Source organism: Punica granatum, chromosome 4, assembly GCF_007655135.1.
Source record: "Punica granatum isolate Tunisia-2019 chromosome 4, ASM765513v2, whole genome shotgun sequence".
Lineage (NCBI taxonomy): Eukaryota > Viridiplantae > Streptophyta > Magnoliopsida > Myrtales > Lythraceae > Punica > Punica granatum.
This window is the reverse complement of record NC_045130.1, coordinates 39,435,110-39,452,289: the sequence shown is the minus strand read 5'-3', so window position 1 is coordinate 39,452,289 and position 17,180 is coordinate 39,435,110. Positions and strand designations below refer to the sequence as shown.

The following is a 17,180-nucleotide window of genomic DNA, read 5'->3' as shown; positions in this document are numbered from 1 at the left end:
CTTGCAAAATGATACAAAAATTAATGGACCATAAGATGTTCATGAGTTAAAAAAAAACTCTTTTTTCGATGGATAAATTAAGAACATTCTTTTTAAAATATATAATTATAAGTAAATTAATAACATCTCATTTTTAATATATAAATAATAAAATAAAAATAGTTAATAAAATCTTTGAGGGTTGATGAAACAAAAAAACAAAAATTTGCTATTTTTATTATTTCTAGCACTGATTTTTTAAATTGCCTGAAAAATTACAAATTATGAATTTCGTATCACGTCTAGCATGCCATCACTTTCCAGTCAATTTTAACGGATTTTTCTAACATGACAAATGGAAATCTACCAAGTGGACCACATGGATATTAATATTAAATTAAAAATTGAAATTATTAAAAGTAACTAATAATATTTGCAAACAATATTTCATTTAATTTAATAAAATCAATGAATAATATTAATTTCATTGGAAACATGTATATGTATATATATTGATAATAGTATTTACATATATGTAATATAAAAAATATATGCTACTAATGGCAAATCAATATACCTAAGTATATGTATCGATTTTTGTATAATTTTATGAAATTATCCCGTTATTTTTCCACTCTACTTTTTACTTATTTCTCCTCAACCCTTACTCTATCCCTATCTCAATCTAAGTTATTTTTCTTTTTTTTCACTAATAAATGTTTTTTTCAATTTTCATCTCAATTTTTTTTTTTTAATAATAGCACAACTACATAGAATTACGAATGGTATATAATGATGAAAACACAGAAACAACATTTTAAACTATGTTTTTTTCACACTGCACGTAGTGCTGGTGAAGAATCTAGTATATGAATAATAGAAATATGATAAGTACGATTAAAATAATATAAAAAATTTTTAAAATGAAATTAATGCAATTAAAAATAATTTATTTCAAGAAAATATTCCAATTAATATATTTCTCTGACTTGACCTTTCATTTCAATTGAACATCCTAAGGAAAAAATAGAGAAATGAATTTAAATTTTCAATAAAATTTTACAAAATAATTAATAGAAATATTATTTCCACGAATATCCTCGCAATGACGTCCATAATTCAAAAATTCAGAAAAACTCTACCTTAATCGATCAAAATTTTGAAAGTAAAGGCCTTAAGGGTCGATTTTATATTTTAAAGAAAGAAAATTGGAAGGAAGTTGATCGGATCCGATTTTATGTATATATAAATTTGTCTGTAATTCCTATATTGTATTATAATTTATACTCAACAAACAAAAGGATAAAACAATGGACTTTAGATCCCACCTTAGACGTGAGAGTAAATTTAATTTTTGTTGTATTTTAATAAGTTGTACCGATAATCGGTATTAAATTTACCTTGAAAGTAACTTATCTCTCGTTGAGGGATAAGAACAAAAATGTACCTAGAGCTCGTGAAGGGAGGACAATGACAACATGAAGACTCTAAGCTTGTGCAATATTGTTACTAGTAGTGGTAGCTAGCACTACATGGCAATGGATAGAATGATAGACAATGTCTTTGGACAAAAGAAAAATAAGAGAATAAGAATAAGGAGAGAAAAATAAATCTAAGATAAGAGAAAATAAAATAAAAAAGAAATTAGTGATATAATATCTATTTTCTTTGAAACTCTTTTTCTCTTTTTCTTTTTTTATTCTCCCGAATGCGTACTTTTGTATTCATAGAATCCCATAAAAAAATTAATTGGGACATGGAAAACAAATTCGGCATAATATCTTAAATATTTTTTAAAATAAATTAATATAAATTTTGAAAAGTTCGTCGAAGAATTGTTTGAATTTCTTTAGTATTTTCGAAAGGAATTAACCATAGGATATATGTCAGTAACTCATCTGAAAACATCTAACGATAAAATAATTTTTAAAAGTTCTTAATATAAATTTTGAAAAATTCATCGATACAAATGTAAATAGAAAACGGAAGAGAGGAGCCATGAGTTATGAATGAAGATGTTATATCATAGTTGGTATGTTTATCGGAGTGAATAATTATAGGAACGAACATACTAGGTAGGTTTTATTGTAAAAAATTATGAAAATGTACCTTGAAATCGAAAAGTCATGAGAAAAAATAGGTATGGGGGCGTTTGGTTTCAGAGTTAAAGTAATTTTGATTTTGATTTTGATTTTGATTGTGGAAAAAGACAAATGAGATGGTATTATAAATTTGACTTGGGAAACGTGTGTTTTTGTTGTGTAGTGGGTAGAGTTAAAATCAAAATCATGATTCTAAAATAATTTTATCAAACCAAACAGGCCCAATAAGTTCGTTTTTGAAACTTGAAAAAAAAAAGGATTATCATAGAAGAAAGAGAATGTGGGAAATTTTTCCTGACAATTGACAAAGTCAAAGAATAATAATAATTAAAAGGAGAAGTAATTAAAAACTGAAAGAGAAAATAGAAAAAAAAATACGAAATGTAAATAGGAAAGGAGAGAGAAGAACCATGAGTGTTGAATAGAGAATTTATTTCATATTTGATGCGTTCGTCAAAATGAATAATTATGAGAAAAACATATTAGGTAGTTTTTATATTAAAGAAATATGAAATAGTGCCTTAAAATCGAAAGGTCGTGAGTAGTATAAGTTAGTTTTTCTATTAAAACAAATGAAATGATGCCATGTTATTGAAAATATGTGATATTTAGTAACATTCATGTTATTTGAGTGAATGTTAAAACAATAAATGTTGACTACGAAGGGCAAAAAGGAAAAGAAGTTGGAGAAACACTTTGGAAATTGTTGTTATTTAGAGGAGATGTACAAAATTTAACTCGGCTCAAGCAATATACGATAGAACATGTAAGACAATGAATGTTGAGAATGAGCGATGAATAGAGAAACAAAAGTTTGTGAGAATAAGTCTATTAATTGAGCACACCAAAATTGTGCGAGTAAAATGTATGAAAAGAGTAGTAGAAATTCATGAACGATATGAATATTTTTTTAACAAAAACCGAGAAATAGGAAATTTTGAAAAACAACAATGTGATTCATAACGATGACACATAAAATGCATGAATCTGTTTGGACAATAGACTTTGAAAACGAATATATGGTGTGACGAAAACTTGAAACTATAAATCGTTTTGAAAGAATAATAGAATAAACATACCTGTGATGAAATGCTTACTCGATTGAGAGAGATGCAAGTCAATAAAACGTTGAAAATGATTAATAAAAAGAAAGATGCGGTATACAAATATACAGTGAAAATGTGCGATCAAAAGTCACGAGCCGGAAAGGTGCGGAGAAAAGTCATAAGGGTATAAGGGCATTTTTAAAATATTGAAAATTGGAGAAATTTGTCATACTTTTATATAGATATACATAGATATACACACTTACCTTTAAAAAAAAAAAAAATTACCCAGTGAGAGGAAGGTTTCATCCTGTATAGGCTGAAGCAATATGAATATTGCTTTGTAGAGAAGAGAGATTGGGCCGAGTGAGCACATGATAAGTTGGGCTTTGGCCCATTAAGGTATTTCCTCCTAATTATTGATGACAGTATAAGGTTCATAATTGATAGGGTAGCAAGGCCTCCGATCCACACCACAAAAAGGATCCCTCGCCAAGCCCTCATCATCAACCCATCCCCATTGAAGGGGGCTGGGTGAGCCCTAAGCGTCTCGATAGGGTTCAAGCCACAGAGTCGTGACCGGGGTTCAATGACCTTAAAGTGGAACAAAATGCGTTCGTGCCGCTGCCATTTTAGCTAGGAGTATATGTTAGGAGCAGGAGAGGAAGCGGGAGCAGGGTCGATTCATCACTCCATGCAAAGGCTGATATTCCGAACAAGTTAATGAATGTCACGTGAAGATGTACAAAAAGGAATATCCCAAATAATGTGAATTAATCATGATCAGGAGTTCTTCTTCTCGCACTATAGGCTATGCATGCTTTTCTTTTCTACAGTGTTTTCCCTTGCGGAAAATACACTTTATGATACAAATTTTGAGATGAGAGAGGGACAAAGCATAGAAAGGGTGGTGACCGTGAAAGATTCTCTAGCAGATAAGAGCCAAAGTCGAAGCAAAAAAGAGAATGGTACAATTGCACACGTCCACATTTGGAATTTGGGAAATTTATTATTCGACTTTAGAAATTTTTTTGTACTCATTCGATTTTATTAATTTAATGGTCTGCATCTATTTAGTGTAATTTTATTGAATGTTTCTTCAAGTGATCAGCACCGAGGTAGAATTGCTTAAAAATACCTTTTATTTTTTTATATTTGTTCATAGAAAATCTAAAATGATTGTTACTCATCATGACGAGGCAAGCAAGGACTAATCAAAATATTCCAGTCTCTATCACAAATATAAAATTCGTCAATTGAAAGCTCAATTTGCAGTTGAGGTTTTTTTTTTGGATAGCCATTTGCGGTTGAGTTTTGTCCTCATGGCTGAGAAAGTGAATATTTACTTTATATAGCTTTTTTTTTTTTCGGCGTGAATCGTAATATTCAAAAGTTCAATTGACTCTCAACTAATTCAATCGAGGTGAGTCGGTTTACTAATGGGTAAAACTTTTCCAGCGTGAATTTTCTGCATTCACAAATACTCGAACTTCAGATCTTATTTAAGCATAACAAGTGTTGAATCGCTTAAATTAACTCATGTTGGTTACTTTATATAGCGATTCAACCAGTATATATGTGGTGTGGTTGGGTTCTTTCTTCAAATGTTGGACCGGTGTCCCGATTGTTTTGTTTTTGTCTTGTTTCCATTGTTGTTCTTGTTTTCCTTTTATAACTCAACCATTTGCCGGTTGTTTTGATGCTGAGGCTGATCAGCCACCTTTTCCTCACCCTTTCGTAAAAATCTCAGCAAAAGCCATGAGGAATTCCCTGAGTTGCATATTTTCATTAAAATGATATCTCGTAATCTCATTAGAAAATTTGAATTTAAGAACTATTTCATCATTGAGACATATAAATCGGACAAACGGCCATGCACCTTTTTTTTTAAATCTTTCCCACATTTTGATTTTGATTTGTATAAGTAGATCACATTTACGCTAAAATTAATGGAGATTAATTTGTTGTTGAGCCGGCAATGTGTTTGATGCCATTAGAGATTGAGTACCGCCGTCACTCACGTCAAAATCCAACCAACAACACACATATTATATGTATATAAAAAATCTGAAGAAGAAATCGATGATGGGATATCTCAACAAATGGGATGCACATTAGTTCCCACTCTAAATCAAACTTCTTGATTAAATCACGGATACTAGTCTACCAGGTCACACATACACTGATACACGTGCCTTTTTTTTCCCTCGGATGCTTGAAATTAGGTATGCGTCTTTAACTTGAAAGAAGGAGAAGTAAACGCGTTAATTAGATAGAATTTTTCGCACATTGAGCATACAAAGGAAAGGGAAACAAAAGGGATAGGACGGCAGGACTCAGTTGAGGCCTCGATATGGTGTGCTTTTCAAGCAGTTTAGGCGGTTAGTTAATTTTTTCGGTCTGAACTCTTGTATTTAGAAAATTTAATTGAACCTCCACTAATCTAGTCAAGTCAGGTTAGTCCACTAAGTGCTCGGCTAATTTTTGCTAAGTAAAAATGGCTACTTAGGCCTATCATCTCCATAAAATGATATATAAGTTTGGCGAAAATCATTAATGCATGTCGTTATTGTCTACCCAATTCATAAAAAGGGTAATAGGATGAAATAATGGCTAAGCAAGTAAAGTTCGACTTGTAATCTAGCTATTTTGGAGAACACAAGATTCCCCTATTGATTTCAAGAATCAAAATAATGATTCTTTCCTCTAGTAAAGAAAACGTATCGAACTTGGCGATGCAATGGACAAAATAACGAAGGTTGATAAGGCTATAGAATCTTCCAAATTGTTAAATTTCAATATAATTTTGGGAAACTCTGCAACGATTGTCGATTTGCTTCTCTTTTGGCAATTACTAAAGTTATACTAACCGGAGGTTGCACCAGATATGTGTAATATGGAGAGAGATTAGAACATCACTATTATAGTTTCTGTCGCATTATATACGGAAAACTTGAGTAACCTATCCCCATAGCGATGTTGAAGCTTTAGACTCACTTCAAACCAATGAAACGAAATGAGAATATTTGAAATAGTCTCACCTCATAATGACGTGGTGAGCGCTAATAAATTAGATAGCTATAATTAAAAACAATTATGGTAATTACTCGAGTTGTAAAATTGCTTTATATGTTGCAATTTAATAAGTATAATTCCTTACACTGTATGAGAGGTCAGGATAAGCAAATACATTTGTCGAAATGGGATTGAACTTCCGTGCATCTGAAATCCCCAATGAATAATTGGGAAACAGAAACTTTATGACCACTGTATATGTGATTCTTAATGGGTTGGATGATCTTACAGTTATGGCTGCGTTGGGTCAACGTAAATTAATGTGATCAGTCGATTGAGCAAATTAACCATTCAATTTCTCCCTCGAGAACCTACCTTTTTTAAATTTCCTTCTGCTTTTAAAAATGACAAAATGTGGAGAAAAAAGGCATCCAATTTATATCCGATCAAAAAAAAAAAAGGAAAGATAATAAATATTAAATGACGAGGTATGATATAATTGGCGAATTACACTGGCAAGTGGGTACAATTTTTTGTAGTGCAAGTTTAGACTGGAAGCGTCTCATGACTAAAATTGACCCCAAAAATTAACTTATAGGTTGAAAATTTCATAAAAATAAATAATACCAAATGAATCCTCCATTGTTTTTTTTATTTTTTTTCCTCCTTTTATTTTTTGAGCTCATGGGCTTTTTTATATATATATTTTATCGATGGCAATAAATTGTCGGCAGAGGTGTGGGCTTATTTACTTATCAATCAGTCTGCCACAATTGGGTACCTGTGGATGGAAGAGACCCATGGGCCCCTACTGGACTCACCAGTGATGGGCCTGAGGCACTCCAAAATGATGCTGGTGCACTTGGGCCCACTCCCCATCCCCAGCAGCCACACTGTGTCTCCTTTCTTCACTCTTTCCTTGGCCTCCATGTATGAGAGCTCGTACCAGAGAGAGGAAGACGACTGGTTCCCAAACCGGTGAAGCGTCATCAGCGCTGCCTCCATGTCCAATTTCCCTAGCTTAAGGCCTGTCATCACGTATGTGAGGTAACTGCATATATTCAGATAGTATAATACATAGGTCATAAGCACACAAATATCGATTTCATTAGATCATCCATTATTTTTCCAACAAGGTCCAAACCGGGAATAACATAATTCTAGGAAGACAAGCTTAGCAGGACCAGCCTCTTTGATATTTCCCTTTCAGCCCAAACATAAATACGTGATCGTTTTTCGATGATTACAATAAGTTTTTGCAGATATATATACATCTATGCATATAGCGGGCCTTGGCCTAGCGATGCAGGAGACATGACTTGTTTATGCCCACAGGAAGGAGAAATTAAGTTATGCGAATTTGGCAGCTAGATTACCTTTTGTGATCTCTCGGATCACGGGTCTCCCTGAAGTAGGCAGGCAGAAATGCTGAATCACTGTCTTGAAATTCGGCACATAGATCTCCGCCAACTTATCGAAGTACTTCATCCAGGCGATTGACACGCCGTGCCTGAACTTCTCCGAGAATGGCAGCATCCTTGAGCCGAGCACAGTGACGTTCGTCCTGAGGATCTCGCCTGCAACCTGCAGCAGGTCCCTCTTGAGGGTGACCCCGAGCTTCCCATTCGAGTCCTCCTCTCGGATCGCCGAGGAGTAAGCCCTATCATCGGAGGCCTTCTGAGTCCTGAAGGAGCAGACTAATCTGTACTTGGATTGCCTGTAGGCCCGCTTCCTGTTCGTAAGTAGGGCTGCAGAGCTGCCCATTCGGAAGAGGCAGTTCAGGAGCAGCTTCGCCCGCTCATGCCCCGAGTACCAGCCTGTCGACAGGATCTCGGTGCTGAGGACAACTGCATTAGAGTTCTTATGGACTTGAAGGAGGTTCCGCGCCAAATCAATCCCAAGAGCACCCGCGCTGCAGCCCATCCCGGAGATGTTGAAGGTCTTGATGTCGCATCTCATGCCATATTTATTCACAACGATGGAAGACAACGAAGGTACGGGACAGAACCCGCTGCAGTTCACTATTAGGATGTCGATGTCGAGTGGCGATATCCCAGTTCTCTTGAGAAGGTCATCTACAACGGGGAAGAGAACCATCTGGACTTCTTTGATGGATTCCTCGTAGTCGGTTCGCAGTGGGATGTAATGCAGGGCCGGCGGGAGGTAGGTCTCCTCACTCTGGCCCGAAGAAGCGAGGATCTTGGCCATGAAGTCGATGCTCTCTTTGTCAAATATCCCGATCATGGAGGCGTGCTCAAGGAAGGAGGCGAAGGGGACCCTGCAGAAGTCGGGGGGCTTGAGGCACGAGAAGTCTACCAAGTAGACATGGCCAGCAGCCTTCCAGACAAATACCGGTCCGAGCATGAAAACAACAAGGAAGCACGAGAGCGGTATCAAATGGAAGACGGGATCCCATCTTTGGAGGAAGAGGAGAAGCTCGAGTGCCATGAAAGCCAAGAGAATGGGGAACCTCATGTGTTCCAAGAAGTTTGAAATGAGATGTTTTGACATGACGACAGTGGAAGAGGGATTAATGGGATCATCACTACCAATTAACTTGGTAGGTGTTTCCATGGCGGCTGGAAGGTAGGAGACAGCGATGAAGTATGGTGTGATCACTGATCACTGAGGGAAATGGAAAGAGATAAAGGTGATTTAAGTAAATTTTGCATGGGAATACGGGCAAAATCAATGGAGCTGGAAGGGATATAAATGAAGGGTTGACTATATATTCTTTTATTGGCCAAAACGCGGGCTATACTCAATTTATTAGTTAAGATTAATCTTTATTTAAAAATTGATTGTAATTCATGACTATACGATGTACTTTCACTAAGATTTCGAATCCTTTATATTATGAGTAAAATTTGTAGACTAAAGTTTATCAACTACATCACATTTCCGTCACCGGTTGACTACATATTATTGATGATAATTGCCGAGCAAAAGCAAATTGCACGCTATTGCTCAGTGTTTGGTTGCTTCGCATGCAGTTGGCAGGTGAGACCCATACTGCGGAGTATTTACTTCAGAATCATCTCTCTCTCTCTCTCTCTCTCTCCCTCTCTTGCCATACATACGTAGACATGTTTGTGTCTATATGTATAGTACATGTGTTTATTCCCTCTTTTTTTTTTTTGATAAATTACATGTGTTTATTCAACTTGGATGAAAATGAATCGCATTGTACATATATAAACACACAAATACAGCAGATGGATTTGTCTGTGGGCAACTTTTCTTCTTGGCTCAGACTGCATTGGTGTGAATATATAGAAAATATACTCTCTTTTTTTTTTTACAAGTATAGATAATATACTTGTCGAATATGTATAGATAATATGCTCATCTCTATAGAATTAAGTTATAAATGTCTGAAGGAATTTGGATAATTGATTGATTAAACGACGGTGGAATTAATCACACCTGTCCAACAAAGAGGGAGCTGCTCCGGCACTTTGGTAACGAATCAACTGAAGATGGGAAGGTCGTCGGTTAATTAATTAAAACCTTTGCCAGAACAACATTCTCTACATGTGTCGATATAACCTTCTTTTTTTTTTTTTTTTCCTGTGTCGACATACTTTTTACGCGTAGACATTCAAGAGTTATCATGCATAAAACAATTTAATAAATCATATACATGCGCTGTATCTGCCACTGCACCTCTAAAACGCAAGTTGGTGATCTGATTTTTTCCCGACAAATTAAAGAGCACATATTAGTGCTCTCTTTGATTTTACAATCATATTTTTAAAATTTTAACTCTAACTTTAATTCTACTTACTATACAACAAAAATCGACAACACAATTATTACTTTTTTCCTTTTTCTTTAATTTTTAACCATTCAATTTAATTTTTAATATTAAATTCTCGCAAATATACATTATTTTTTCCACAATTCAACAACACAATCATTACTTTTTTGCAACTATTCATTACTATTTCACATTTTTTCTCATAATTCAACAACACAATCATTGCAACTCAATTAAAATCAAAACTTAACTCTACTTAATTCTAAAACTAAACACACCAGATGTCTGTTCCGAGTCAGATTATAATGCTCCAAACTTTCGTCCCAATTTTGCACTGTTTGCTTCTTCCTAATGCAAAAGGGATCTCCCCACCCTAGCTACAGCATTATAAATTGTCCCTAGGAGATGCTCGGGATACACATCGAGCATGCGTTGCCATATACTAATGCGGATCCATATTGTTGGGCCGGTTTCTCTCCTATATGGAGAATGGTGAGTGCGGGTGTTGGAAGTAATCCCACATGGAAAAGTTGAGAGGAAATCCATAGGTTTATAAGAGATAATGGTCTAACAACCCATTGGCTTAAGCTTTTGGGTTGCGGATGGGCCCAAGTCCAAAGTAGACCTGTGGATTTTTCCTAACAAGTGGTATCAAAGCCCAAGGTAACGATCCTGGGGAAGTGCACACGCTATGCGTGGAAACCCACACCACGCCAAGGCTCGAGTGTGGAACTCGTGGCTAGTGATGGGCCTAACAATTGGTATCCGAGTCCGGAAGTGAAAGCCCGGCTCGAAGTCCTCCATATAGTCGAGAAGGGGGGGAATTGTTGGGCCGGTTTCTCTCCTATATGGAGAATGGTGAGTGCGGGTGTTGGAAGTAATCCCACATGGAAAAGTTGAGAGGAAATCCATAGGTTTATAAGAGATAATGGTCTAGCAACCCATTGGCTTAAGCTTTTGGGTTGCGGATGGGCCCAAGTCCAAAGTAGACCTGTGGATTTTTCCTAACACATATTCAGTACGTAATACCATTAAATGGTGTCTACTTAGGATCGGTCCAAGCAGATGCATGCTCGCTCATTGCGTCAAGGTTCGATGATCCATCGAGTTTTCCCATTATTGGCAGGATCCACAAGATTCTTGCTCGATCTTTCTTTCCTTTATATTATGTCCTTCGTGATGTAATACATACACACAATCATACCTAAATTTATATAACTCTCGGACGCTGTTGACGCTGTTGGGCTTTGGGATTTGCTCATGTGCAAGCCTGGCCCAAACCAAAAGCCTCAGCACCTCAGGCCCAATGAGAAAACGAGACTGGCCCATGTACAGTAGCCCACTTATTGAGGGCTCGGGCCCAGCCCCTGCCACTGGGGCCACCATGTCCGTGACCCTGAGGATCATACAGTACCCTGCGCAGGAGGATGAATTAGAGTTAATGGCACTGTGATCTTCTTCACTGTCTTTTGAGGACAACGGCTGCCATGGCCTTAAATGTAGGCGCGGGGCCATCAATGTTTTAGATCTAAGCGGTGAGTAGCAACTGTCCCCGGTTCAGCAATAATTACCACCCACACTTCCCACAGGCAGCCCATCGTGTTTTCGACGAGTAAGTACTATCATGATGATCCCGGTAGATAGAGCTGGTAACAGTATTAAACGCCATCTAAAATCCTGTATATATGGTATCATTGGGTGCAGTAGCCAAATGTAGAGTGGCTTTCGAACAATGAATGACCAGACAAGTGTGCCGTCATTCGATGTCCATAGTACAAAGACGAATGGGGACATGAAACCATTCAATCTCCAGCGGTGGTTCATCTATTTCACCATAAAAAGAAAAGAAAAAAAAAAAAAAAAACAGAACGCAAAGTATCTCGTAGCTTGTGGTTCGTGAACCTCCATTCATAAGTCGACTACAGAAAATGCCTTCTTTGCCGATGGAGATAGGCTAGGTGAAGACATATTGTTGGTTTAGAAATCAAAAGAATTAATTCCCGCCCCAAGCGCATGATAACGAGTCACGTAATATGGAGCAGCTATGTAGTCTGTTAACAGTCCCATCTAATCTAAAATAGCGGTAAGAGAGTTCCATCATCTTGACTGTGACGTGGAATCTGGACGAAAGCGAACCTGTTTTTTGTCCCGCCTAGGCTCATTACTGGAATGGGAAGAGAGGTCGAGACCCACACCCCTTATGTTATGGCCCTTAATGCTAATGTTTCTTGATATATAGGGACTAATGATGTATGCTAGCTCACCACGTTATTGTCATGATTTGTATAAACCGCCAAGGAACTGTACAGCGGATGTTGATATCCGAACATCATGACATGGAGTTTGCCCGAGCCCGAAAATTGGTATCATCCACTGTTGGGGCTTCTTCTGCAAAGGGATACCGTACCGCTGTCTTGAAATTATTTGTGGACCCACTAGCATGGTAACAAAACTGACGCCTCCTCTAATTTGGAGTTTGGACACACCATCGAGCTGTATCCGTATCACTTATGGACCCCGAAGCTCGCCATCAGTTATCCATTGTGTATTTTCTAGGACATCACATTCTTTTACTGTGGCCATTCGGAAGATTGCACCCTGAGCATGCAGTGATCTCTTCATTATGTGACGATGAGCTGTGAGAAGCCTTGAATGGGACGGAACGAGTTACTATTCGCACGGTAAAAACCAACTAGCCAGAGGCCACGAGGGAGCCAGTGTTTACAGGGACCATAGCAAAGTGCACCATTAAATATTTCCATCGACACCCAAAGAGAAACCTCGTGGCATTCAAGAGGCCAGCAACCCTCTTTAATTAGGGTCTATCCCGCACAAACTAGCCCTCTCTGATCATTTAAGGGATGCCCTATACATACTTCCCCAAGCTCCTCCTCCTCCTCCTCTTCTTCTTCTTCTTCTTCACTGAACTACTCCCTAACTTCTTGCTTCGTTTGACATGTTTCTAGCAAAGATCAAATGGCTTCTTCTGATACAAACAAGTTCCCTGCTTCTCAACATAGTGTTGTGCACAGACCCGATACTGCCAAAGAAGACTTACATTGTCCAGATGGATAAGTCGGCGATGCCGGGGTCCTTCTCCAATCACTTTGAGTGGTACACAGCGAAGATCAGCTCGGCGGTCTCCAACTTTGGGCACTCAGGCACAGGAGATGCAGAACAGGAGAGGGTCATTTACAACTACCAGCATGCTTTCCACGGGGTCGCCGCTCGGCTCAGCGAAGAGGAGGCTGGTCAGCTTGAAGAAGAAGAAGGCGTGCTCGCTGTCTTCCCTGAGACTAAGTATGAGCTCCACACCACGAGGAGTCCCATATTCCTCGGGCTAGCCCCCGGAGGCAGCAAGAATGTATGGTCTCAGAATATCATGGACCATGATGTCGTAGTGGGAGTTCTCGACACAGGTATTTGGCCTGAGAGTGCAAGCTTCAACGACTTTGGCCTCTCGACCATTCCCGCCCATTGGAGGGGAACCTGTGAGACTGGTAGAGCTTTTGACAAGCACCACTGCAACAGAAAAATCATCGGAGCGAGAATGTTTTATAATGGATATGAAGCTGCTACCGGAAAGATCAATGAGGAGAATGAGTACAAGTCCCCGAGGGACCAAGATGGGCATGGGACCCACACTGCTGCCACGGTGGCAGGTTCCCCTGTCCGTGGCGCAAATCTCCTTGGGTATGCTGCTGGAACTGCCCAGGGAATGTCTCCTGGAGCGAGAATTGCAGCCTATAAGGTGTGCTGGGCTGGTGGGTGCTTCAGCTCAGACATTCTCTCTGCTATCGACCAGGCCGTGGCCGATGGTGTCCATGTCCTGTCGATCTCGCTAGGTGGTGGAATCTCCCCATACTACCGTGATAGCTTGTCAATTGCCACTTTCGGGGCAATGGAGATGGGAGTCTTTGTCTCATGCTCGGCTGGGAATGGCGGGCCTGATCCTATCAGCCTCACGAATGTGTCCCCATGGGTCACCACTGTCGGGGCAAGCACCATGGACAGGGATTTTCCAGCAACAGTGAAGCTTGGGGCCCAGAGGACTGTTGCTGGAGTTTCTCTATACAAAGGGCGTAGATCCTTGTCGATACAGAAGCAATATCCTCTGGTGTACATTGGGAGTAATGCCAGTAACCCTGATCCCAGCTCACTGTGCTTGGAAGGAACTCTAGATCCTCGAACAGTGAAAGGAAATATTGTCATATGTGACAGAGGAATTAGCCCTCGTGTCCAGAAGGGCCAAGTGGTGAAGAATGCAGGAGGAGTCGGGATGATCCTATCAAACACCAATGCAAATGGGGAGGAGCTAGTCGCAGATTGCCACCTCCTCCCAGCAGTCGCAGTTGGAGAGAAGGAAGGTAAGGCAATCAAGCAATACGCTCTAACAAGCCCGAATGCCACTGCGACTCTCTCGTTCGCAGGGACGAAACTTGGAATCCACCCGTCCCCAGTGGTGGCAGCATTCTCCTCTCGTGGGCCAAACTTCCTCAGCCTAGAGATCCTGAAGCCCGATATGGTGGCCCCTGGAGTGAACATTCTTGCTGCCTGGACTGGAGATTTAGGGCCGTCGAGCTTAACCACAGATCACAGGAGGGTGCAGTTCAACATCCTGTCAGGGACTTCAATGTCATGCCCTCATGTGAGCGGGATTGCTGCCTTACTGAAGGCTCGGCACCCCGAGTGGGGTCCAGCAGCAATCAAGTCGGCCCTCATGACGACCGCATATGTTCATGATAATACCCGAAACCCTCTAAAAGATGCCTCTACTAACTCACCTTCTACTCCGTATGATCATGGTGCAGGCCACATCAACCCATTAAAGGCACTTCATCCGGGTCTGATCTATGATATATCAGCACAGGATTACTTTGAGTTCCTCTGCACCCAGAAGCTGACCCCAACGCAGCTGAAGGTTTTCTCCAAGTATGCAAACCGATCTTGCCGCCACTCTCTCAAGGGTCCTGGTGACCTCAACTACCCGGCCATTTCGGTCATTTTCCCAGAGAAGGCATCCGTCACTTCCATGACCATCCACAGGACCGTAACAAATGTGGGTCCCCCAGTCTCGAACTACCACGTCAAAGTCTCACCCTTCAAAGGTGCTACCATCAAAGTCGAACCCAATATCCTGAAGTTCAACAAAAAGAATCAGAAATTGTCTTACAAGGTTACATTCACAACAGTAGCCAGGCAACCAAATCCCGAGTTTGGAGGCTTAGTGTGGAAGGACGGAAACCACAAAGTCAGAAGCCCAATAGTCATCACGTGGCTTCCACCACTGTGAAATGCCACAGGAATTTAGGTATGAATGGATCTCACTGGTTTTGCAATAAGAGAATTTCTTGTAAGGGCCAATAAGGCCTGAGATCGAAATTAATTTTCATCGGATGAATCCTGTTAATTGCATTAACTTCTTTCAAGAAGGTTGTTCTGTTCAATAGTGAATCTAGGATGGTTTGAGTTAAACTTGATGAGAGATAGTTTGAGTTACTCTGGGAGAGCTTTATTTGATATTTTTCAGGTGTCAAGCTTAATTAAGCATGCAGTTCTACATAATTGATCACCACCAATTCACAGTTTATCTAGTGGTCCTTAGCAAAATTTAGCTAGAGATGAACTGATTATTGATAGGTCATCCATACTTCATTCAGCGACATACTGTGATTGAGTTCTATTCTAGAATCAACGTAAGTCGAGGAACAAAAACCAACCTGAACAAAAACAAAGATGAGTCAATGATACAGTGTCATCATGTGATTTGTGGCGCAAATATCACTGAATTTCAAGTGATTAAATGCTTCCTAATTACCTGTTGAATAATCATTATCTACGACCAACAACAACAGGAAAATCCCAGGTTTAATGGCTCAGCACAAAAAACATAAGCCTAAGAACACACGGTAGGTCAGTTTGGAAATTCAGGGTTGTTCATAAGTAATGAAAATGATGAGTGTATGCATGGATATATCAGAGATAGTCTAGCAATCTATCTGTAACTCTCCCTCAAGTTCCATTCCTTTAGAAGAAGAATGCTTTGAGCAGTTTGACCCCACTTAGAGTAAACGAAGAGATCAAAAACACGAAAATGGAAACCCATTATAGACTTTGCTTTATTTCTTCTCTATCATTTTAGGCAAGCAGATCAGCTCAAAAGCTCAAGGACGACCCTCATCCCCATTTCCAATCACACAAGCAGCTGAATCACCAAGCTTATTAGAAAGGTAAACTACCAAGTATAAAGCCAATCTTCGAGCACTTTGCTGCTGGGCTAAGTATAACAAACTATCTAACTAAAACCAGCTTCCTGAACCCAATAATCTCTTATAAAGAACAAACGTCCCATCTGATAAACCCCATCGTCAGTTAACTTACTCACACGAGATTTGCATTTGCCATCTCCAAGCTTAAGAAGCAATTCAGACTTCTAACAGAAGCTGCCCCATGACTTTTGGGTTCTCTTCGGTTCATTGCGCTATAAATCAGTAAGTCCTATGCCTCAGCTAGCCACTATCCAAAACAAGCTCATGAGCAAAATACTCCAAGGAAGCCTGGAGACCGTGGAACTTGCACGGTCATCCAGAGTAAGTAATACTAATAACTAGCTGCGGCATAGTTATTACTCGGACAAACATCATCAAACCTAGCGACAAATCAATCGCGATCCAACAGACAGGTGTTCAGTTCGACCGGTAAGACGAGGAAAAAAAAAAAAACTAGTTGATAGCAAGCATTAACGGTCGCTCAGCTAACCATCTGATATGAATGCAGCGAAAGAGCAGAGAAGGGAAAGCTCACCTGTTGCGAAAAATATTCTGGGTTTCCATCACCGCCGATGATTTTTTTCTTTTTTTGTTCCCCCACTTCGGTTGAACGTCGATGATGATTGGGGGAAGAGAACAATACGATAAACGTCGTTGATGCTGGGAAACGTAGCTGATCTGACTACCCGCCGGCGTTCAGGCGATAGCTTCGATCTCCGGTCGGTTCCCTCCAAAATAAGACCATGGGGCCCATATATCCCCTCAGGCCTGTGAAAGATGAACACAGGCCCATCGTCCAGCCCATTCACCAGCCCGGAAGCGGAATATCCGAACTCATAGCAGTTATTACCGAAATCTTATTTAACGGTTCGTCTAATTATTTAACTACTAGTCATTTTTTACCATAATAACCATCAAATCCAAGTTATCATTATTTATATAAAATATTTAATTACTAATTGATATTCAGCAAAAATTTGTAGGATTAGTTAGGTTTATATTTTATAAG

The 17,180-nt window shown here is 39.3% G+C and overlaps 2 protein-coding genes across 2 annotated transcripts; one reads left to right on the top strand and one right to left on the bottom strand.

The window, feature by feature from the left end:
• Positions 1 to 6,460: 6,460 nt before the first annotated feature.
• On the bottom strand, positions 6,461 to 8,801 carry LOC116205498 (3-ketoacyl-CoA synthase 6-like). The gene is made up of 2 exons (XM_031538123.1): positions 7,519 to 8,801; positions 6,461 to 7,170 (listed from the first exon to the last, which is right to left on the bottom strand). The coding sequence occupies exons 1-2, from the start codon at positions 8,714 to 8,716 to the stop codon at positions 6,902 to 6,904; spliced, it is 1,467 nt and encodes a 488-aa protein (XP_031393983.1). The 5' UTR covers positions 8,717 to 8,801; the 3' UTR covers positions 6,461 to 6,901.
• Positions 8,802 to 12,344: 3,543 nt separating this feature from the next.
• Positions 12,345 to 15,424, top strand: LOC116204074 (subtilisin-like protease SBT1.3). Its single transcript, XM_031536134.1, has one exon. It carries the CDS (start codon positions 12,859 to 12,861, stop codon positions 15,193 to 15,195), a length of 2,337 nt encoding a protein of 778 aa, XP_031391994.1. The 5' UTR covers positions 12,345 to 12,858; the 3' UTR covers positions 15,196 to 15,424.
• The last annotated feature ends 1,756 nt before the right edge of the window (positions 15,425 to 17,180 follow it).

Excerpts from the sequence above, each read along its gene's own strand:
- LOC116204074 (XM_031536134.1), top strand. The coding sequence starts at position 12,859 with ATGTTTCTAGCAAAGATCAAATGGCTTCTTCTGATACAAACAAGTTCC.
- LOC116205498 (XM_031538123.1), bottom strand. The coding sequence starts at position 8,716 with ATGGAAACACCTACCAAGTTAATTGGTAGTGATGATCCCATTAATCCC. Across the intron at positions 7,171-7,518 it reads GATCCGAGAGATCACAAAAG|GCCTTAAGCTAGGGAAATTG; the intron begins GTAATCTAGCTG and ends ACGTGATGACAG.